This window comes from Ipomoea nil, unplaced genomic scaffold, assembly GCF_001879475.1.
Source record: "Ipomoea nil cultivar Tokyo-kokei standard unplaced genomic scaffold, Asagao_1.1 scaffold2868, whole genome shotgun sequence".
Classification (NCBI taxonomy): domain Eukaryota; kingdom Viridiplantae; phylum Streptophyta; class Magnoliopsida; order Solanales; family Convolvulaceae; genus Ipomoea; species Ipomoea nil.
Genome location: NW_017619296.1, coordinates 217794 through 240690, shown reverse-complemented (window position 1 = coordinate 240690; position 22897 = coordinate 217794). Strand labels below are relative to the sequence as shown.

Genomic DNA, 22897 nt, shown 5'->3' with positions numbered 1-22897 from the left:
GTATCTCTTCTCAATGACTCTCGTGCTCACAGTTAGGTGATGAAAGCTTGAAGTCTTGTGATTGAGAGTGGCTTCTTTTATAGGATCAATATAACCTTAGTTTGAGTATGAATAGGTTATTAATCCTAATCACATTTGGATTATGATATCTTCTATGATTGGGACATGGTTTTTGCCACTAATGGTTTGACAATTCATTTTAGAGTCAACACTCTCCCCCTTTGTCAAACTTTTGCAAAAATTTTGATCCTTAGAGAAGCTTGTTTCTTGTCATGTCTCCCCCTTAGTTTCATCTCAGTCTTGATGTGTCTTCTTCTTGTTTTAATTTTTTGTTGGGACTATTACAACACAGTGTGGTCAGTTTTAATCAAAAACCAGTGGGAAAAAAACAAACCAGTCTCAACAAGGACAGTCAAGAACTTTCTGTTAGTTGTTTATCTCTAATCTTTTTGATCAGCAAAAAGAGAACAGTTGCAAAGACTATTCAACCTAGATAGATTACTGTCCAATAGTTGCCAAGAATAGATTAGCTCAGCTCCACTGTTTTTGATCTTTAAAAATAGTCACAAGGACTGTCACAACCAATTATCCACAAATCAGCTATCCAAAAAAAAAACAAACTCCAGTCCAGATAGATTATCATTGTCATCACTAACCAACAGTTATCAAAAAAGGAACTGAACAAAACTTCAGTCTAGATAGATCATTCAAAATTCCAGTGAACAAGCTTCAGTCCAGATTGATGATTCCAGTGAGCAAACTCCAGTCCAGATATCCAGTGAATCACAACAGTTATAAAAAAGGAACTGAACAAAAACTTCAGTCTAGATAGATCATCCAAAATTCCAGTGAACAAACTCAAGTCCAGATAGATATCATCACTACTCTCCCCCTTTTTTGCTAAAGTTTGTGAATGCTAGGTAGATGTTTCACCATGTTCTGCCTGACCATCTTCTTCTTCATCATCTTCTTCTTCATTCTCTTCTTCATCATTTTCCTGATTTTCTTCTTCATTTTCAGTCTTTTCTTCTTCATCATCATCACTGTTTTCTTCATTTCTTTCAGTTTTTAGAGCTTTCAACCATTGTAGAACTTCAGCTTTTTCTTCTTTGATTTCCATGTGTTTTCGTAACAATTATTTTTCTGCATCATCCAATTCTTTTGACTTTTTCTCAAAGTACTTGATCAAGGTTTGTTGGTCAGTTGGATTATCAGTTGGAAAAGAGGCTTTGAGATCATTTTGATGACTCCCCTTCTTCAGTTTTTTGGTTGTGTTTATGGTCTTGACTTGTGTTTTTGGTCCACGTGTCTTCAGCCCTTGCTTGTATAGGATAGCGTGGATCAGATTTGGAAAAATGAGCGAAGCCTTTGACTCACTACTTTCTGCCAACTTTGAGATCTGTGAATACACAATATTTCCAATGTTGACCTGGATTCCCTTTCCTATTTTGTACAGTAGCTCTGCCAAACTCCTTTTGACTGTTGTTTCGTGTAGAGAGGGCATCCAATTCACAAGAGCAATTTTCTGTAGTATCGCATATTTGCGTGTTAGCGAGGGAGCTTTGATTTTGTTTTTATCAAAATTCACGTTCCCAGCTGTAAGTTCTTGGATGACCTGTTCATTCTCTAGTTGAATATTCTGTTCTTCACTGGGTGTTCCTAGTTGAGCATTGATGATTTCCTGAGTGAAATCATAGAATTTCCCCCTTAGATATGCCTTTTCATACCTAGGGTTGTTGGGAGATGATGTGCCTTTGGTGAGATTGCAGTAGAATTCTTTCACAACCTGTTCCTCATAAGGGTCAATATTGATGACTGATCCTAAGAGGTTTGTTTTTGTTAACACCTCAGTGATTTGTTCACAATTTTCTAGCCTGTCTAGTATTAAAAGCTTTTGACTTATGACCTTTTTATCCATGATTTTGTTCCATTCTTTGGCATTTTCGTTTGTCAAGAATTTTGGACTATAAGGCTTTGGTAGTTTTGACAGGTCAGCATCACTAACTACCTTTTGTTTCCCTTTATCCCTAGTAGGTAATTTCTTTTTCTCAGTATCTCTAAGGACTTTCTGTTTTCCCTTTTCCTTTGCAGTCAATTTCGTTTTCTTCTTTTCTGAGACTTCTTCCCTACATTCTGTTTCCTCTCTTAAATCATCAGGAGTCCAATCTTGTTCTTTTTCTATAATTTTTTCTTTTTGCTTCTTTGAATTACTCTGTCTTGGGGGGGGGGGGGGGGGGGGGGGGTATGTTGGGAGTTCTTGGGGGAGGTCTAGTAGAAATTGGAAAGTCATTGGGCCGTTTTGCTCTGGGGTCTGCCCCTTCGTAGGGTTCAGCCCTCTTCAGTTTTCTCTGTTCTCTGTCGGATAGAGTAGGTGGAGGTGAGGGGTCTACAGCGTGTTGTTCGCCTTCTTCTTGGGTAGAATTTGCATTTTCCCTCAATTCATCCTCAATGGATGGAGAAATCGTAAGATCTCCATGTAAATCAACTGTAAAATTACCTGGATTAGGGTTTTGACATTCTTGAATTTCTTCGAATGGAACTTGCGAGATGGGAACCGGGTCCATGATGATGGTGGTTGTGTCCTCTTCTTCGATGCATACCGGGTTTGATGGAACTCCGGTGCCGGCGTGCTGTGAGTTGGTTCCTCTCCGAGGTAATTTTCCTTGCCTTTGATTTCTCGTTCTCACCATTGTTGCTCTGTCGTTGGGTGTAGAGGATGATCGTAAAAGTGATTGTGGGTGAGAGATTGCAATCGGGTGTGCCTGATATGTTATTAGATTTGGGGTTTTCTAGAAGTGGACCAGGTTCTGGGCTTTTCAGAGGTGGACCGGGTATGGGCCTTTTGAAGGGGGATCCATGCGATCTCCTTAAGGATGATGGTATGGATCATGCTTAAACAATATAGTGTTTTTCTAAAAAAAAATAAATAAAATGACCCATGTACTTGTTCATAAAATACAAAGTCCCAATTCGGCTCTTAGTTTTGCATATCTAGATCTATCAAGTGCCTTTGTTAGTATATCTGCAAGTTGATTTTCTGTGTTGATATGTGTGAGATTGATAATTTCGTTTTCAACTAACTCTCGTATAAAATGATGTCTGATGTCGATGTGTTTTGTTCTTGAGTGTTGTACTGGGTTTTTGGAGATGTCTATTGCATTTTTGTTATCACAGTGTATGGTCATAGTTGTCTGATGTATTCCATAATCTTCTAGCATCTGTTTCATCCAAAGTAGTTGTGTGCAACAGCTTCCGGCTGCAATGTATTCTGCCTCTGCTGTTGATAATGATATAGAGCTTTGTTTTTTGCTTATCCAAGATACGAGATTTGTTCCTAGAAAGAAACAACCTCCTGAGGTGCTTTTTCTGTCATTTACATTTCCTGCCCAATCGGCATAACAATAGGCTGATAAGTGATGATTGGTGTCGAAGGAATACCATAAGCCTAATTCGGTGGTTCCTTTAACGTATTTAATGACTCTTTTTACTGCTTTTAAATGTTGTTCAGTAGGATTTGCTTGATATCTTGCGCATATTCCTACTCCAAAGCTTAAATCTGGTCTACTAGCAGTTAGATATAGTAGTCCTCCTATCATACTTCGATATAAGGTTTGCTCAACTTGTTTTCCTTCTATATCTTTTGAGATTTTTTCTGTTGTTGGAACTGGTGTTCTGACAACTTTGCTTTCTTCTAGTCCGAATCTCTTAACTAGATTTTTTGCATATATGCTTTGTGATATAAAGATCCCACTGTCTTGTTGTTTGATTTGTAGACCTAGAAAGTAGGTTAGTTCTCCAACCATGCTCATCTCAAATTCTCCTTCCATGTTAGTGATGAATTGGTTTTTGTGGTCCTCAAGTGTTGAGCCAAATACTATGTCATCAACATAGATTTGGGCAATAACTATGTCTTGACCATAGTGCTTGACGAATGGAGTTTTGTCCACGCTACCTCTTTTGTAGCCCTTTTTGACTAGGAATTCAGTGAGACGTTCGTACCAAGCCCGTGGTGCTTGTTTTAGTCCATATAGTGCTTTGTTGAGTTTAAAAACACTTTGTGGAAAATGGGGGTCTTCAAACCCTTTTGGTTGAGCAACATAGACTTCTTCTTTTAGATATCCATTTAAGAATGCCGTTTTTACGTCCATTTGGTAGAGTTTTATCTTGAGTATGCAGGCTACTGCTATGAGAAGCCTGATTGATTCTATTCTGACTACTGGGGCAAATGTTTCCTCAAAATATGTTCCTTCAACTTGGGTGTATCCTTGTGCTACTAGTCGGGCTTTGTTTCGTATAATGTTCCCTTGTTCGTCTGTTTTATTTTTGTAGATCCATTTTGTCCCTATGATATTGGCATTCTCTGGTTTGGTGACTAACTGCCAGACGTTGTTTCTTTCAAATTGTTGTAACTCCTCATGCATGGCTCCCACCCAAAATTCATCTTTTAAGGCTTCCGTGATGTTTTTGGGTTCAATTTTTGAGGTGTAGCAGTAGTCATAGTCTCCTTCTTCCATTTTTTGATAGTCTCATTTCTTTCCTCTTGTTCTGATTCCTTCATTTAGTCCTCCTATAATGTTTTCTATTGGATGATTTTTCTGTACCCTGGTCTCATCAGTGGTGAGGATTTCTTCTTTTTCTTCAGGGTTATCAACTTCTTCTTTCTCTGTTGAGTCTGTTTTAGATTTCTGATTTTGCGATGTTGGAACTGTTGTTTCAACAACAGTTACCTCTTCATCATTGGTGGAGGGATCTTCTGTTGTTGTGTCATTGACCACAACATTGATAGATTCCATTACTGTGTCTGTCCTAAGGTTAAATACTCGATATGCCCTGCTGTTTGAGGAGTATCCTAGAAAAATCCCTTCATCCCCTTTGATGTCAAATTTTCCCAATGGTTCTCTATCTTTTAGAATATAGCATTTACTTCCAAACACATGTGTGTGTTTTAGATTTGGTGATTTTCCTTTCCAGATTTGATATGGTGTCATGTTGGTTTCTTTTCGTATGAATACTCGATTTATCAAGTAGCATGCTGTATTAACTGCTTCTGCCCAGAATTTTGATGGAAGTCTTTTGTGATTTAGGAGAACCCTTGCCATTTCTTGGATAGTTCGATTTTTCCGTTCGACTACTCCATTTTGTTGGGGTGTTTTTGGTGCGGAGAACTCATGATGAATCCCATTTTCTGCGCAGTATTCCTTGAATTTTGAGTTCTCGAACTCCCTTCCATGATCACTTCTTAGACGAATGATTTTTCCTATTCTTCCGTCTTTTTCATTCTAAATTTTGATAATGAGAGTTTTGAATATTGTGAATGCTTCAGATTTTTCTCTAAGAAAATTCACCCATGTGAATCGTGAAAAGTCATCGACTGTTACATAGACATATCTCTTCCCTCCTATGCTTTCTGTTTGGGTTGGCCCAAATAGGTTCATGTGGAGTAGTTCTAGGATTCTAGAAGTGTGTATTCCTGAGCTTCTTTTGTGGGCTGTTCGTGTTATTTTGTTTTCAAGACATGCATCACATTTTTTGTTTTCGTCTATGTCGAGTATTGGAACTCCTCGATAGACTCCTTTCTTTAAACCTTTTTTCATGTCATGAAAATTTATGTGACCCATCCGTTGGTGCCATAATTGTGTTTGATTGACGGTTGTCTGTAGGCAAGTTAGATCATTGTCCCATGTGTAGCATTTATTTGTGGATTTTCTTCCGATCATAACACATTCATGATTTTGATTGAGAACATTGCAACTATCTTTTGAGAATTCCACTTTAAGTTCATCTTCACATAGTTGGCTTATACTAATCAGGTTTGCTTTTAATCCTTGTACTAAGAAGACTTTTGACAGTTTTGGCAGCCCATGTACGTTCAGGGTTCCATTTGCGATGATTTTCCCTTTTCCTCCATCTCCAAAGGTTACATATCCTTCATTTTTATATTGTAGATTCTCTAAATTTTCTGGATTTCCAGTCATATGCCTGGAGCATCCGCTGTCAAAATACCATATGTCTTGCTCTTTGTTTGTTTTGGAGGTATACGCAACATTTTGATCTTTTCTTACCCAGATTTTCTTGCTATTATTTCTGTTATGTGATGACCATGATCTGTTGTTTTTCCTGTAGTAAGAGTCATTTTGTCTTTTGTAGCAGTGTGCTTTGATGTGTCCTAGTTTGTGGCAATAGTAGCACCTTATTCTTCTTCGGTGTCGGAAGTGCTGTTGTGACACTTCTTGTGTCTCGGTTTGATGATTCTCACTAATGTCTGTGCTTGGAGTCCTGGGTCTTTCGGTAAGCTCCTTGATTTCTTGTAGTAGTTTAGCTTCTTTGTTTTTGAAGTCTATTAGTTCATTTTGAGCTTCTTTGTATTGTTTTTCTACCCATTCTTTTTCATTTTTTAAATAATGATTGTCTTCCATGAGTTCTAAATTTTTCTTGATGATCTGCTCCCACTTGGCATTTAGTTGGGTGTATGCCTCTAGTAACTCTTGCATGTCATCACTATTGTTGTCTTCATGACTAGCAGTGAAGGCTACGAAGTTTGTGTTGCTGTCATCTTCTTCACTATCTGAGTCATCGCTCAGAGTTGTTATATATGTTTTATTTTTCCTTTTCAAGTATGTGGCACATTCTGATTGAATGTGTCCAAAGCCTTTGCATTCATAGCATTGTATCCCTTCGGTAATTGTATTATCTCTTCGTTTTGGATTGGACTGTTTTTGATTGACTATAGAATTTCCTTGGTTGTTTGAGGAATTTTTATTTCTGGACTTGTTAAACCTTTTGAGAACTCTATTAAAATTCTTTGTCAATAGTGCAATTGATTGTTCCATGGTTTCTGAGTCTGTTTCTGAGTTCTCTTCTTGTCTTGATTGTAATGCTATTCCTTTGCCATCGTTTTTCTGATTTTGTAGCATCTCAAGTTCATAGGTTTGAAGATTTCCCATTAGATCACTAAGTCTGTATGTATTCAGATCTTTATTTTCTTGAATAGCGGTGACTTTCATTAGGAATCTTCCAGGTAGCGAGCGCAGTACCTTTTTGACGATCCTATGTTCGGGTATAGGTTCGCCTAGATTGAATGCATCTCCAGTTATACTTAAAACTCTGGCACTGAATTGAGTAATGCTTTCTTCTTCTTCCATTTTCAGATTTTCAAATTCTGTTTGTATCATTTGTAGCTTAGATTGTCTTACAGTTGAGTTTCCCTCATGATGATCGCACAATATACTCCACGCAGTTTTGGCTATGCGAGTTGATGCAATTAGTTTAAATGTGTCTTCGCTCACTGCTCCATATATTGCATTCATAACCTTTGAGTTGAAGTCATATTCAGTTCTCTCTTCTTCCCTCCATTCAATTCTAGGTTTTGCATTCCCTTTGTCATCGATTGGAGTTTTCCATTCGTTTTCTATTGCATTCCAGACGCCTTCTCCTTGTGCTAAAATGTATATCTGCATTCGAGCTTTCCAGTAGGAGAAGTTTGTGCCAAGTAGAGCCGGTGGTATATTGTTTGAAAGACCTTCTCTTGGGAATTCCATTTGGATCCTGCTAGTAACTTGAGCAGACCCGCTCTGATACCAATTGGAATTAATATAGACGATGGATTCGGTAGTGTTGAAACTGGCGTTGTGACACAATTAATTTATAACACAGTTTGGGCAAACAACCCTAAACTGCGAGGCACTTCTCAAGTTGAGAATTTGCCTAAATCCACTAAAAGCTTGATATTTAAGTACACTTGGTTTAGGGAACGGAAATTACACAATATGATATCCTATCCAACTATTGTGACCTAAACACTTGTACTACTTTTCAAGGGGGTTTGGGTATCTCTTCTCAATGACTCTCGTGCTCACAGTTAGGTGATGAAAGCTTGAAGTCTTGTGATTGAGAGTGGCTTCTTTTATAGGATCAATATAACCTTAGTTTGAGTATGAATAGGTTATTAATCCTAATCACATTTGGATTATGATATCTTCTATGATTGGGACATGGTTTTTGCCACTAATGGTTTGACAATTCATTTTAGAGTCAACAATTGTCTTTATAACTTCAAAACTACCAACGCTCTATATATATTTAGGGTTGGGCTTCAACCTTCTGGAAGAATATATATATATATATATATATATATATATATATATATATATATATTAAGAAATTTGGATACTTTAATTAAACAACTTAAAGTAACTTTTTCTTATTGGAAGTTGCAGCATTTTATCCGCTTTCAAAAGTCTAATCTCAAAATATTTGGATATACCCCTTAAAATGGCAACACCAAACAGCTTTCAGAAAATTGTAAGCTCTTTCTGCAAACCTAACAAACACAGTAAAAAAAAAAATTCACTTTTCATCCTTAAGTTATAGGGTAATTGCAAATTTTGTCCTTAATTATTGATCGTACTCACTTTTCGTCCCTAAACTATAATTGACGTTGCAAATTTCATCTCTTTACTAACAAAACATTATAGACGAAATTTGCAACGTTGTATAACTTAGAGACGAAAAGTGAGACGAATTATTAAATGACAAAATTTGCAATATCAATTATAGCTTAAGGATGAAAAGTGATCACGATCAATAAATAGAGACGAATTATACAATTATCATATAACTTATGGGTAAAAAGTGTAGTTTTCTCATGAAGTAATAAAAACAGAATAAGCAGTTACAATAGAAGTCATTAAACTGAGCCTAAGACCAATACAATCCATCTAATTAGAAAAACCTCAATATTCACAATTCAACTAATCATTAACCAGCATGCCAAATACCCTGTGGTTCGAAGCAAATTATATCATGGACCAGGGTGCACAATGCATTGTGCTCCCTGGCCCAAAACGACGTCGTTTTGTACCTTTTAATTAACGGTTTTTGTTTTTTTTTTTTTTAAATCTCGTTTCCAGTTTCTGCCGTTAATTTAAAAAAAAAAATTAAAATTACTTGGTTCGTATTTCCTTCGCATTGTTCAAATTGACGGTTTTCTCTCTCGATCTGATCTTCGCGATTTGCTCTCTCTTCCGTATCTAGTGGATTTTCAGAACACTGCGACATGGATGAGGTGATTGCACAACAGGAGTTGGCAGTGACAGACGACGGCAATGCTCCGGTGGGATTGGCAGTTATAGCGGATGCTACTCCAGGTTTTTCTATATTGATTTTCGCTTGTTTTTTTATTTTTCGTTGTTGATGCAAAATAATTGAATTCGTATGTGATATTCGTTGATTGAATTATCTTAGAATTTTTCTAGGATTGCTGTTGAAAATTTAGTTTGATTGTGTTTGTATGGAAGGTGCGTATTTTCTGATGAGTTTTTGTATATGGTGTTTTCAGTTTCTGTACATCATGGTCATGAATTATGTATATTATAGTGATTAATTCTGTATGATAATCACTTGAGTAGTGTAAGATGAGTTGTGTGTATGTTGTGATGAGTTTATGTATCTAGTGTTATTATTTTCTGTACATTATGGTTATGATTTATGTGTATTATGGTAATGGATTCTGTATGTTAACCATTAGAGTAGTCTAAACACTAAGATGAGTTCTGTGTATGTTGTGATGTGTTTATGTGCTTTGTGTTTTGACTTTATGTGTATTCTGGCCACGGATTCTGTACATTTATCTGAGGGGTACTTAAACTTTGTGATTTACAGATGATCAGGATTTGTTTGGGTTGTCAGAGAGTTCTATTGACGAAGCATATGAGATTTACAATGACTATGCTTTTAGATTAGGTTTTAGTGTGAGGAGGGGTAAGCAAAGATATAGTGCTGCTACAAAAACATTGAAGATGAAGAAGTTTTATTGTTCGAAGGTTGGATTTAAAAGGAATTTAGAGAAGGGTTGTTATTCAAAAGTTGATGTTCGAACAGGTTGCTGCGCATTTGTTCAATTTGATTTAGATGGAAATGAGATGTGGACTATTTCAAAGCATGAGAAGTTACATAATCATGATTTGGTTCCCCCGAGCAAGAGTTATCTTCTACGGTCACATAGAACAATGTCTACGAATCATCTTTCTTATCTAAAGGATTTGAAGAAGAGTAGTGTTTTTGTGGCAGATGGTATAAGGTTTCTACAAACACAATCGGGTGGATCACCACTTGTTGATTTTACAAGTAGGGATACATATAACTCTTTTTTTTTTTTAAAGGAATAAAAGCTTCATTAAAACAAATGTTGAATACAATAAGGAACTAAAAGCAACCAAGTAAGAGAACCAGTTTGAGAAGGAGTCGCTCGGGCTAATGCATGAGCAAACTTATTCATTGATCTTGACAGAAACTGAAAGGACACTGCTTCAAAGAGTCTTTGATAAACCCGGTACTCCTGAATCACACATCCTGCATACGAGAGGTCTTGAGAGTTACCATTTAAGAGCCGACAAACTATTTGGCAATCTGAAAAAATAGCCACCTTAGTGAATCCCCGATCTTTAACCCAAAATAGAGCTTCCTTTACAGTCAGGGCTTCGGGTAGGTGAGGGTCATTTAAACATTGTAGATGCCCATTTTTTCATAGCAACATAATCACCATTCTCATTCTGCATAAAAATACCATAATAAGCATTATCCACTTCATTGAAAACTGCTGCATCAACATACACATGTAGCATACCAACTGAGACCACTGGCAAAGCAGTTTGAACGGCCCCATGCGTACGTGTTCCATCCTCTTGCGTCAACAAACCCTACCAATCACCACATATTAGCAGTTGATGAAATAAATAGGGGCATACTTGTCTTTTTCTAATCCTTAGTTAGTTACACTTGAAATAAAAATCAGTGTTGACTGCTTTTCTTCTTCTTCTTAACTTCTTTTTCCTTTCTCAGCATTGTAAGCATGAATACTATCACATTGAATTACCAGATCTTTCATTCATCTTTTCAATGTTTACTTTAGTGTGTTTTTTGCACAACTCATCATGGCATCAGAGCGGAATCGCACCTACGCTGCCGCCGTCATGATGGAAGAAGCTGGAAACAATAATCCGATGGAGAATGCGGCAGGATCTTCAAATCAGATGGCAACGAACCCTAATCAGGGGGTGGAAGAGTTTGATGATCCTTTGTATCTCCACATGACGGAGAATCTGAACTTGAGTTTGGTCTCTCCGCCATTAACCGAGCTTAATTACGCTTCCTGGGGCAGATCGATGAGGATCGCTTTGGAAGTGAAGAATAAATTTGGATTCGCAACTGATGCGATTCCGATTCCAGATGAAGCCGATCCTAGGATAGCATCATGGAGGAGATGCAATTGTATTGTTTCCTCGTGGATCCTTCGATCGATTAGCCCTGGAATTGCAGACAGTGTTATGTATTTTGATAAAGCATCTGATATTTGGAAAGCACTTGAGAAGAGGTACTCCCAGTCGGATCCTCATAAAATTGCTGAAATCCAGAATGAGGTATTCAAGGTTGTTTAAGGATGCATGACGGTGAACGAATACTTCACAATGAGCAATGCTCTATGGCAGCAAATGAACTCTCTGAGGCCTCTGTTGTTGTGTGAGTGTGTACCAAGATGCTCGTGCACTCTTGTTAGTCGAATGCAGAAGTAAAGAGAGGGAAGATCAAATAATCAGATTCCTGGAAAGTCTGAACGAAAAATATGAGACTATTAAGTCTGGAGTTCTAGTGATGGATCCCATTCCGGACATAGAGAAGGTTCTCAATATGGCTCTCAAAGTGGAGAGGAAAATTAGAGGAACTCTCAACCAAAGAGGCAGTGAACTTGCCCAATCTAATGCTGTTCAGAATCATACAGAGGAAGAACAGTCTCTTGTAGCATCTGCAAATCTTAACAATAAGAAGAAATTCAATGCTAATGGAGGGAAAGGTGTACCTAAGTGTACCTTCTGTGGTATGAATGGTCACACGGTTGAGAAATGCTACAAGAAGCATGGGTACCCTCCCAGATGGATAACAGGCTATAAAACTAAGAATAAGCAGTACCAAGGCACACAGTAGTCTTCAAATGCATCAGTGAATCAAGTTGGGAAACAGGTATATCTGCTGATCAGTTTCAAAAATTACTGTTTCTTTTGCAGAATCAAAACAAGGAAAATCAATCCTCAAGCAGTGCTGCTGTAACAGTGACTAGCCCTGGGATCAGATTAGACTTTAGAGGGTCTGAGGGAATACATGGAGAAGGTAGCTTTACTTATAATCCTTCTGTTAGTGCTGTTTTGAATTCCCATACCATTTGGATATTAGATTCAGGTGCCACTGATCACATTACATGCTCCCTAAACTACCTTGAAAAATACCATAAAATCCATGGATTGTCTGTCAAACTCCCAAATGGTGGACAGTGAAGGTTACTCATATAGGGCAGATCAGGCTTGATGAAAACATAATGCTTCAAAATGTGTTATTCATTCTAACCTTTGTTTTCAACATTGTTTTTGCTAGTAAATTGACTAAAGAGTCCAACTGTAAGCTTGTTATGGGTGCTGATTCATGTGCCATTCAGGGAACTCATGGAGTAATGGATGGTTTTGCTAAGCAAAAGGATGGTCTGTATCTGCTTGAAGACCCTCCCATAAAAAGGAAGAGTGAGATTGTGAACAGAAATGCTGATATTCACTGCAGTAGTGTGACAGTTGAGGTCTGGCATAGTAGACTAGGTCATTATCCTGTCAACAGAATACCCTTTTTGAATGGAATAAAGTCTGTTTTTGTCAATAAAAATGTTGATTTTGTTTGTGGTGCCTGTCATTTTGGTAAACATAAGAGGTCTAATTTCCCAGTTAGTATTTCTAGAGCTGAGAAAAGATTTGATTTGTTGCATATGGATGTGTGGGGACCTTTTAATATAGCATCTTTGAGAGGAGAACATTATTTTCTAACCATAGTTGATGATTTTAGTAGGTTCACCTTGCTGCACTTGTTGAAAAGTAAGTCAGAAGTCAAAGCCAAATTCCAGAGATTCTATAACTATGTGTCTACTCAATTTGCAACCAAAATTAAGATGGTGAGAACACACAATGGAAGTGAATTTTTTATGGGAGCCTTTCTAGATGAGAAAGGAGTTATTCATCAGAAATCATGTTCTTATACTCCACAACAGAATGGAGTAGCAGAGAGGAAACACCAACATATCTTAAATATAGCTAGAACCTTGAGTTTTCATGCAGGGTTGCCTATTGAATTCTGGGGGCATTGTGTGTTGCATGCCTCTTTTCTCATTAATAGATTGTCTTCTGAAGTTATTGGTGGAAGGACTCCTTTTGAGATGTTAACTGGGAAATGTGTAGATTATGGGCAGATGAGATCCTTTGGTTGCCTATGTTTTGGGGCAACCATTTCACAAGAAAGAAATAAGATGCAGACTAGGGCAAGAAAATGCATATTTTTGGGCTATCCAGCTAATGTGAAGGGCTATATCTTATATGATATTATTGATAAAGATGTTTTCATATCATGGGATGTGAATTTTTTTGAGAAAACCTATCCCTTCAGAAAACAGGCTTTAGGAACTGACTTTGAAAGTGTTGATAGTCATGTTCTTAATCCTTCATTACCCTTAATCCCCACCTCCACAGGTTCAGAAACCATTTTGGAACACAATGAGAACTTTAGCAGTATAGAACAGAAATCCAGAGTCTGGTGTTGATCAGGTTGTTGACAGACAGGATATGCATCCCACTGAGTCAGTTGATGAACCAGCTGCAGTTCCAGTTGTTGAACCTGTTGAATTGAGTAATGCAGGGCAAAATGAGTTGATTGTTGACCATCATTCTCCACAGAACTCAGAAAACCAAATACATCTCAGAAGATCTACCAGACAAAGACAAGCTTCCACTAAGTTGTTGGATTACTACTGTCACAGCATGGTGGGAAACAGCTCAGGTATGAGGACTTCTCCCCATCCTATAAGCTAGTTCATTTCTTATGACAAATTACCACCTAATTATAAAGCATGCATTACCTCCATTACCACAACACATGAGCCACAATCTTACAATGAAGCTATACAGTTTGGACCTTGGAGACAAGCTATGAATTCTGAAATAGAGGCCTTGGTTCAAAACAACACCTGGATTCTGGTAGATCTACCTCAAGACAAAACACCAATTGGTTGTAGATGAGTTTATAAAGTAAAACACAAGGCTGATGGGTCTATTGAGAGGTACAAGGCAAGATTAGTTGCACAAGGTTACACTCAACAGTTGGGAGTGGACTATTTTGAAACCTTTTCTCCTGTAGCTAGGATGGCAACCATCAAAACTTTCCTAGCAATAGCAGTAGCCAAAGAATGGGATGTTCAGCAACTTGACATCAACAATGCTTTTTTACATGGGGATCTAGATGAGGAAGTCTATATGGTTCTACCTCCAGGATTTAAAAGTGATAAGCCCAATCAAGTCTGCAAATTGTTGAGGTCTTTATATGGTTTAAGACAGGCAAGTAGACAATGGAATGCCAAACTCACAAAGGCATTGCAAAACTATGGTTTCCAACAGTCAACTGCTGATCCTTCACTGTTTACCAAGTCTACAACTGATTCTTACCTTGCTTTGCTTGTATATATAGATGATATCCTTGTGGCAGGTACAAACTCTGTCCAGATCCAAGAGTTGAAGCAATTGTTAGACACATCCTTTAAAATAAAGGATCTGGGAAAGCTGAATTATTTCCTGGGGATTGAAGCCTTGAGGACTCCAGGTGGCCTCAGTCTGTGCCAAAGAAAATATGCCTTAGAGATTCTTGAAGAAAGTGGTTTTCTGGATGCCAAACCTACTAAGACACCATGCATCATAGGACAAAAACTTACAAATCTTGAAAGAAAGCTGCTTGACAATCCTGAAATTTACAGGAAGTTGGTTGGAAAGCTCTTGTATTTGACCAATACAAGATCTGATATCACCTTTGCTGTCTAATAGTTGAGCCAGTTTGTAGATACACCAAGAGATGTTCATTTGGTTGCAGCTCACAGGGTATTGAGATACATCAAGGGATCACCAGGCAAAGGTTTGTTCTACGCTTCCAAGTCTCAAATCAAGCTCCAAGGTTTTTCTGATTCAGACTGGGTAACATGTGCTGAGACTAGGAAGTCTGTCACAGGGTACTGCATTTACCTTGGGAATTCCCTCATTTCCTGGAAAACCAAGAAACAAGCCACTATATCAAGATCCTCATCCGAAGTTGAATATAGGGCCCTTGCCTCCACAGTGTGTGAAATTCAGTGGCTTATCTATTTACTAGCAGATTTGAGAGCAACTTCAACCAGTCCTGTTACTGTTTTTTGTGACAATCGTTTTGCTATTGCTATAGGGGAGAACCATGTGTTTCATGAGTGTACGAAACACATCGAAATCGATTGTCATGTGGTAAGGCAAAAGGTTAATGATGGGGTGATTAAGTTCATGAATATTCCTTCAAATCAGCAAGTGGCAGATGGTTTCACTAAGGCCTTGCCTAAGCCATTGTTTGACATTTTCCATGATAAGCTTGGCCTTCATGACATTCATGCTCCAGTTTACCAGGGAGGGGGGGGGGGGGGGGTGATGAAATAAACAGGGGCATACTTGTCTTTTTCTAATCCTTAGTTAGTTACACTTGTACTAAAAGGCAGTGTTGACTGATTTTCTTCTTCTTCTGAACTTCTTTTTCCTTTCTCAACATTGTAAGCATGAACACTGTTACATTGAATTACCAGATCTTTCATTCATCTTTTCAATGTTTACTTTAGTGTGTTTTCTGCACAACTCATCAGCAGCCTCAATTTTAACACCAGAAAGTTGCCAAGGTTTCGAATTCCACACTACCTCATTACGACACCTCCAAATGCAATAACATAAAGCAATATATTTGAGCTTGTTGTCCATAGTTGCATGAGAAAGCCATTTTGAGAACCAGGACAACGCATCCTCTTCAATCGCAGGAATAGGGCATTTCGTTCCTTATGATGCGTAATATTTGCAAACAAATAATACTCAGAGTACGAGTTATCGATCCACAAAGAAGTGATTGTATCAAGCACTAGTTACTAATTTATTCATTAGAGCTAATCCTAACAATTGTTTAGATGATTGATTTGCATAAAATAAATAAAATAAAGCAGAGATTCAGGATTTTGAAAACAATTAGGGAGAAGATGAGATTCCTGAGATTCAAGTATTTAATCACCTAGTGTCAAATCTTAAGGACAATATTAAAATCTGAGTTTAACAAGTGTGAGGGTGCAATGTGGTATAGAGCTACTCTCGTAGTCACTAACATTAGTGAATTTCCACTCTCGTGGCTTAAACACCCAATCATAAATTCCTAACTACTACCATCACTCGATGCGCAATAATCAAGAATTAAACTCCCAAAATAAATTACCCTTTCTCAAGGTCCAACAATTATGTGCAATTGTGTGTGGCCAAAGTTATGCCCAACTCTCGTTGTGACACAAACAAAGCAAACGAAACAATAAAATCACAATTGCAACACAAGCATTAAACCCAAATAATAATATATTAAAGAATCTAAGAGCTCAGGGACATAGGTTCATAGACACTTTTACCCAAAAATCTCTAAAGAATTTAGCCAAGCATGGCTAAATTATACATAGCAAATATTAATAAAGAAAATACAATTTATTAAAAGAGTACAAGAATGAACCAGACGATTCTCTCGAATCTCCTTAGTCTTCTCCTTACTTCCCAAGACATCTATTTTGTCTCCAAAGATCTCTGAATGTCTTCTTGGGGTTGAGGAAGGAGGATTTTATAGCTGATACAAAACAGGGGCGAAATTGGAATTTTTCCAATTTAATTATCAATTTCGGCCCATCATATTATTAGGAAAATATTGCTTTTGTTTTAAGAAAATTATTGCAATCATTTGGAAATTATTGTTACTGCCTCTCTTTTAATCATCTTGGGGATTGCCCCCTTTCTTTAATTTGGGCCATTTCGCCTTTTATTGTTAATATAACAAATCAGCGCCTTTGGCGGCAAATTATGTTGTGCATCCGTATGCACCCTGCATGGTGCATACGGATGCAAAAACAACATCGTTTTGTATAAAACGTACGTTCTACTTAAAAAAAAAAATCAATTTTGATTCTCAGCAACAACATTATGTTATTCATCTTTAGTTTATTCATTTTGAATTTTTTAGTTATGAAATTCTGGAAGTGTAGTTATACAATTATGGAAGTGTAGTTATGAAGTTATTGATGTGTAGTTATGCAATTCTGGAATTATAGTTATGCAATTCTGGAAGTGTAGTTATGCAATTCTGGGTGCGTAGTTATGCAATTCTGGAAGTGTAGTTATGCAATTCTGGGTGCGTAGTTATGCAATTCTGGAAGTGTAGTTATGCAATTCTGGATGTATAGTTATGAAATTATGGATGTGTAGTGAAATTATGGATGTGTAGTTATGCAATTATGATTTTTTTTTAAAGTTAGACGCCAAAACGACGCTGAATTAAGAAAGCGTCAAAGGCGGAGCGTTATGCTGTGCATCCGTATGCCCCATGCATGGTTGGCGTCTAACTTAAAAAAAATCACAATTGCAAAACATACAAATTACTTCTACTCTCTCTTGCACAACCTTTCAAACCATTAACCAACTTGCTACAAAACAACAAGCTTCAAGAATCAAATTAGCTTGGCACATAAGAGACCCATTTCCAAGCCAATAACCAAGCACTAAGATTATTAAAGAGCGTGAGGATCAAGTGTGCGCAAATACTCAATTGAGATTATGCAGGACATGACTCATAAATGAGATCTCGTAGGCTTGCCCCTCTTACTCCCCTAGATCAAATCTAAGAATGCATGCTAAGATCAAATAAGACTTTATTTAGCTTGTATTGAGGCTACGAGTGATGGCTAACAAAGAAGTGGTATGGAAAAATTAATCAAAAAGAGAGAATGTCACAATTTATCTAAACTTTTCAAAATTTGGAAGAGATGAGATAATCATAATTTCAATGAGAAAATTTCTTTTAAGAACTTAGCAACTGTTTGGTAAAGTGGGGGTCCAAACTCAAAAAACTTTCAAACTTTTTTTTTTGATTCTTTTCTTTGGATTTCTTTTGCATATAGCAAGATAATTTTAATCCAAACTTTCATGGCCCCCACACTGGAACATTCGTAACATCAGCTGCTTTTTGGCACAACTGCATAAAACTCTTCTTACAGAAATAATAAAGATAAAAGTTCCATTCTCTCAAGGGTGGAAGGGAAAATATTTGGTCAAGGGCTAAGGGTTATAAATGGGGGTAAATCAAAGAAAAACAATCACAATGAGGGGATAAGTGCTTAGCACTTATTTAAACAAACAAAAGGAACAATGGGGACACAAAGGATAAAAACATATGTAGGGACATGTTTAAAGGCTATAGCTAAACAAAAATGGCCTAAATCACTTCAAAACATGCAAAACTTAGACTTCACTTAGGGAGTAATGAGGCAAGTTCTAGCAAAACACCCATGACCCGAATCTCACATAAGCCTTCACTAGCAATGCATAACACACAAGATCAAGAATTAATCCAATTATTAAGTGGTTAACAAGGCTATTGGGAAGGGAATAGATCAATTATGTGTTACACCTCAAATCATCAATCACAAATTGAGATGCAGCAAGCACCACTAAAACAAACCAATAACCGACAAGAGAGAGTAATTGCAATTGCATGCTAAGACAAGTAACTTATTCACCAAAAATAGCATATGAGTCATTCAAGCAAAAAGCAAAAATTTTAAAAATTATCCCCAATTACTGACTCCTCCCCCACACTTAAAAATGTGCATCGTCCCTGATGCAAAATAAAAGAAAATGAGAACAAGAGAAAAGAGAAAACTAAAAAGCAATAAAATAATCATGAGCTAGAAAGCAATAAAACTAAATAAAATGAAACTAGAAAGCAAATAATAAATAGGGAAAGCAATAAAAGATAACATGGGGTGCCTCCCATGAAGCGCTAAGTTTAATGTCGTTAGCTCGACGTTACCTCTCTAGCCATCAAGTGATTGGAGAAGATAAATCCCCCTTTCTCTATCCACTTTGAATTCAAGATATTTCTCCAAGTGATAGCCATTGATAAATTCCTTCAAGCTCAAATCCTTCATGTCATCATGTAAGGAACCACATTCACCCGAATCAAGAATTATGCATCCATTCTCTTTTCCTTCTTTTTCAACATTCTCTTGCTCAACAAGTAATGAGAGTCTCGGATCGTTCACATGAACCAGCAAGTATTGGGAGTCATTGGATATATAAATAGGCAAATGTGTGCCATCATTCTTAAGAACTTCAATGCCTCCCAAATTCAAAACTTCTCTAAAGTTCTCTCCAAGGGAAGTGTTCTCCATTGGTGAGACATCTTCGTTCAAATCATGTACTCCATCAAAAACTTCCTCACCTAACGGGAAACTCTCCATGTGTTCCTTGCCACCATTACCTTGCAACTCTACATTTTCCACCCAACTTGGTGTCTCCATCGCAATGCATTCATCAAATATTTCTTCATCTTCCTCTCTAAGGTCCTCATCATCCTTTTTATTTCCATCAAACTCATGAACTTCATTTGGCAAAAGCAACTCTTTTAGAACCTCTCCATTAAATGAATCTTGAAGTGGCTCTTGAATTTTCAAATCTTGCCATAGAGCCAGCGTGTGATCAAGTTGAGCTATCATGTGATCCATTCGAGCTTGTCGCTCCATATATTTCGAACACAATTGCATTAACTTGGTCTCTATGGACTTCATCTCAATTGTTTGGTCAAGTGGTTGGCATTCTTGTTGAAACTCTTGGTATAGAGACTCTTGAGCTCGCCCTCGATACTGGTAATTGGGATCTACAATGAAGCAATTTTCTGTCTCACGACATCCACCACATATCATGCACCATGAGGGTTGTGGAGTAGGTGGTGTGCATCTTTGATAAGTGGCTAGACTCATGTTGGCACAAAATCCTTGAGTAGGTTGTTGAGGGATATGGTTGGTGGGGTTGAGCATGTAACAATTTTCCACAAAGTGATTCCCACCACAAAATGAGCACCATTGGGGTTGTGATACGAATTGTAATACCCCGTGTTATGGCGTCTAACCCAAACTAATTATTTAATTACTTACCCTTAAAAGAGAATTAAAATCCCTTAATTAATTAGGAAAGGTCCACCATAGACCATGGACCCTTATCCCTAAAACCAAACCCTTAGTCCTATAACGAATAGAATTAGTAAATCTCTACCATTCAGACCCTAATTAGGACTCTTAGACATATATAAGGACATAGGAGGCACCTAGAATTCACACCACAATAGATTCCACCACACAAGAATTCACAAGAATTCCCCTATCACCAAACGTAGGAGAACTTAGAGAAGAGGAGATCTTAGAGAAAGAACCTTCGTAGCCAAGGATTCTAAATTAAGGCTAAGAGGTAACCCATGTCTCAACAAAACCTATTTTTCTTGCTGTAATCTTCGTCTTTGGCTCCTTTGATATGCAATTCTATGCTTGTGTTTTGATAAGGCTTTTATGATGATTATGATATAATCCTGATGTTTATGAGATGATCTTATGTGTTGATCTTGATAATCTTGATGATTAGGAGAGGATCTTGACAATTGTGTGTTGATCTTGACAATCTTGATGTTCTTGATTTTAAAGAAAAAGTTATGATCTTGTGCTTTAAATATGATTAGAGCCCTAGGTTAAATTGTGGATTACGTATTGTGATATTCTTAGTATATTTGGGTGGGATTTTGCATGTTCGGGTATTGAGTCTTGTTTACGTTTAGAAGTCATGTTAGGATGTATTTAACGTGATTCTTGGTTTTAACCCATTACTTGATTACGTGGTGTTGTCGTTTGTGTTTAAATGTTTCTGGGGACATGGTTTCGGGTTCCACGATAGATCCCGGGACCAAATTATTACGAAAGAGTCGGTGGGGGGTAGGTGGGGGCAGGGGAACCCGCCACCAACCCGCTGCCACAAATAGGGCCGCCGACCACCCGCTGGTTTTCCCAGTGTGGACTTGGTGGTTTTCCCCGTTTGATGTTTCCCCATGTCCCGTGGTGTCCCATTGGACCCCGTTTGTCGTGCCTGAGTCTAGTCTGATGTTTCGGGTACCGTTCGTAGGATAAAAGAGTCTTAGGCATTGCATGCTAGTTGAATTGGTATCCCGTTGGCCTAGGTGGAAGATGTATGAACCCCTTAGGCATATTCCTAGTAATGTGGTTGGCCACGCATAAGTTTTATTTATATGTTTCCCCCTCCCTATGTGCTAATGTGGGTTGCATGTGCTTGCTATGTGTTATGTGTGCATGATACCCCAATTGGTTGCGATCAATTGGCTATACGGGCAGTTGGATGGGTTGAGAACCATCGGCTGTTAACCAGGCCGGTTGCGATCTGTCAGGTATATAAATATATATAGGGTTGCGGTCCACCGTTTGGTTGCGATCAAACGTTATAAATGAGCTGCAGTTCATAATCTGGTTGCGATCAGAAATACACACTATTTGAGCTGAAGTCCACCGTTTGGTTGCGATCAAACGTTATAAATGAGCAGCGGTTCATCGGTTGGTTGCGATCAACCCCTTCGTGCTGCGGTACGAAGCAGGGTGCTTCGGGGCCGTGTTAGCGCTATATGCGCTGACCCTCATGTATGGGCATGCGATTGGTCCTGCGGCACCACCAAAGTGTGTTTATGTGTTGAGATAATGATTGAATACGAATATGTTTGATGTGGAATAATCTTGTGACCTTAGGGTGTATGATAGTATCTTATATGCGTGATTATACTGATGAATGTGCCTACCCTTACTTGTTGAGTCTATTCTCGGTTTTAAATTAGTGTATGATAGTATCTTATATATACCTATATTGTATTTTAACGCGTTGGAGTGGGTTACCAGCATTATTCGCTAAACAGATATATTTGGCTTTCAGGCACAGATGAGTAGCTCCGGAGCGCGCTAGAGGACCCGAGGCTTAGATAGTTAGTTTCCTTATCGGCCTGCGTGCCATGATGATGTAATGACACTGTTTCGAGGACATTTAGATAGTGTAGCCTATGCATCTGAGTCCTCCAGCTCAGATGTCGCATAACACCCCAAACACTTATGTTTAGTAATGCCCTGTTTCGGGATTAATGATAGTATTGCCTTTATTTCATAAGTATTCAAAGTTTTAAATTTTAGGAGTGTTATAGTTGGTATCAGAGCCTAAGTTTGACCCTAGGATAAAGACTCTTAAGACAAGACTTTAGGACATTCTCTAGGTATTTTGGAACTTAGGATTCAGGAAACTTAGGACGTGCAGTGAGATTGTGAGTTTACCTGTCATTACATGCCTAACCTTCCCCTCACTCTACACTTAATTTAAGAACTCCCCCTACACTTATAGCATCAAGGTAAGGATGCAACCCACTAACTTAACATTACAAATAATATTGGCCCTGTAAACCGTTAGGATGGCACCAACGAGGAGACAGTCAAAGACACCGGAACCCTCCGCGCACGAATCCTTGACCCAGAACCTGCAGCGACTAGCCCAAGTTGCTCAAACACTAAGCAACACTATCCTCCAAAATAGTAGCCAACCACCACGTGAGAACCCAGAAGTCAAACTAGTAAACATGTTGAAAATGAAGAAGTACTTAACAAAAGAGCAAGAAGCCTTCCTATGCTCGGTCGAGGATCTCAGCACCGAGGCAGCCGAACCTCGGACCATCCCGGTGGTAAACGAGTTCACAGATGTCTTCCCAGATGAAATCCCCGGGGCACCTCCAACCAGGGAAGTGGAATTTACCGTAGACTTGGTGCCCGGCGCTGCCCCAATCTCAAAACCACCCTATAGGTTGGCACCAAAGAAAATGAAGGAACTGAAAACACAACTACAGGTTTTACTAGATAAAGGGTACATACGCC

The 22897-nt window shown here is 38.1% G+C and overlaps 3 protein-coding genes across 3 annotated transcripts in view; 1 reads left to right on the top strand and 2 right to left on the bottom strand.

The window, feature by feature from the left end:
- Window positions 1-22897, bottom strand: part of LOC109160638 (putative disease resistance RPP13-like protein 3) — a 100410-nt gene that overhangs the window by 14965 nt on the left and 62548 nt on the right. The gene's annotated exons all lie outside the window — the stretch shown is intronic.
- On the bottom strand, window positions 1136-2690 carry LOC109160635. The gene is made up of 2 exons (XM_019308918.1): window positions 2296-2690; window positions 1136-2144 (listed from the first exon to the last, which is right to left on the bottom strand). Exons 1-2 carry the CDS (start codon window positions 2688-2690, stop codon window positions 1136-1138), a joined length of 1404 nt encoding a protein of 467 aa, XP_019164463.1.
- Window positions 10932-11435, top strand: LOC109160634. The gene has a single exon (XM_019308917.1). It carries the CDS (start codon window positions 10932-10934, stop codon window positions 11433-11435), a length of 504 nt encoding a protein of 167 aa, XP_019164462.1.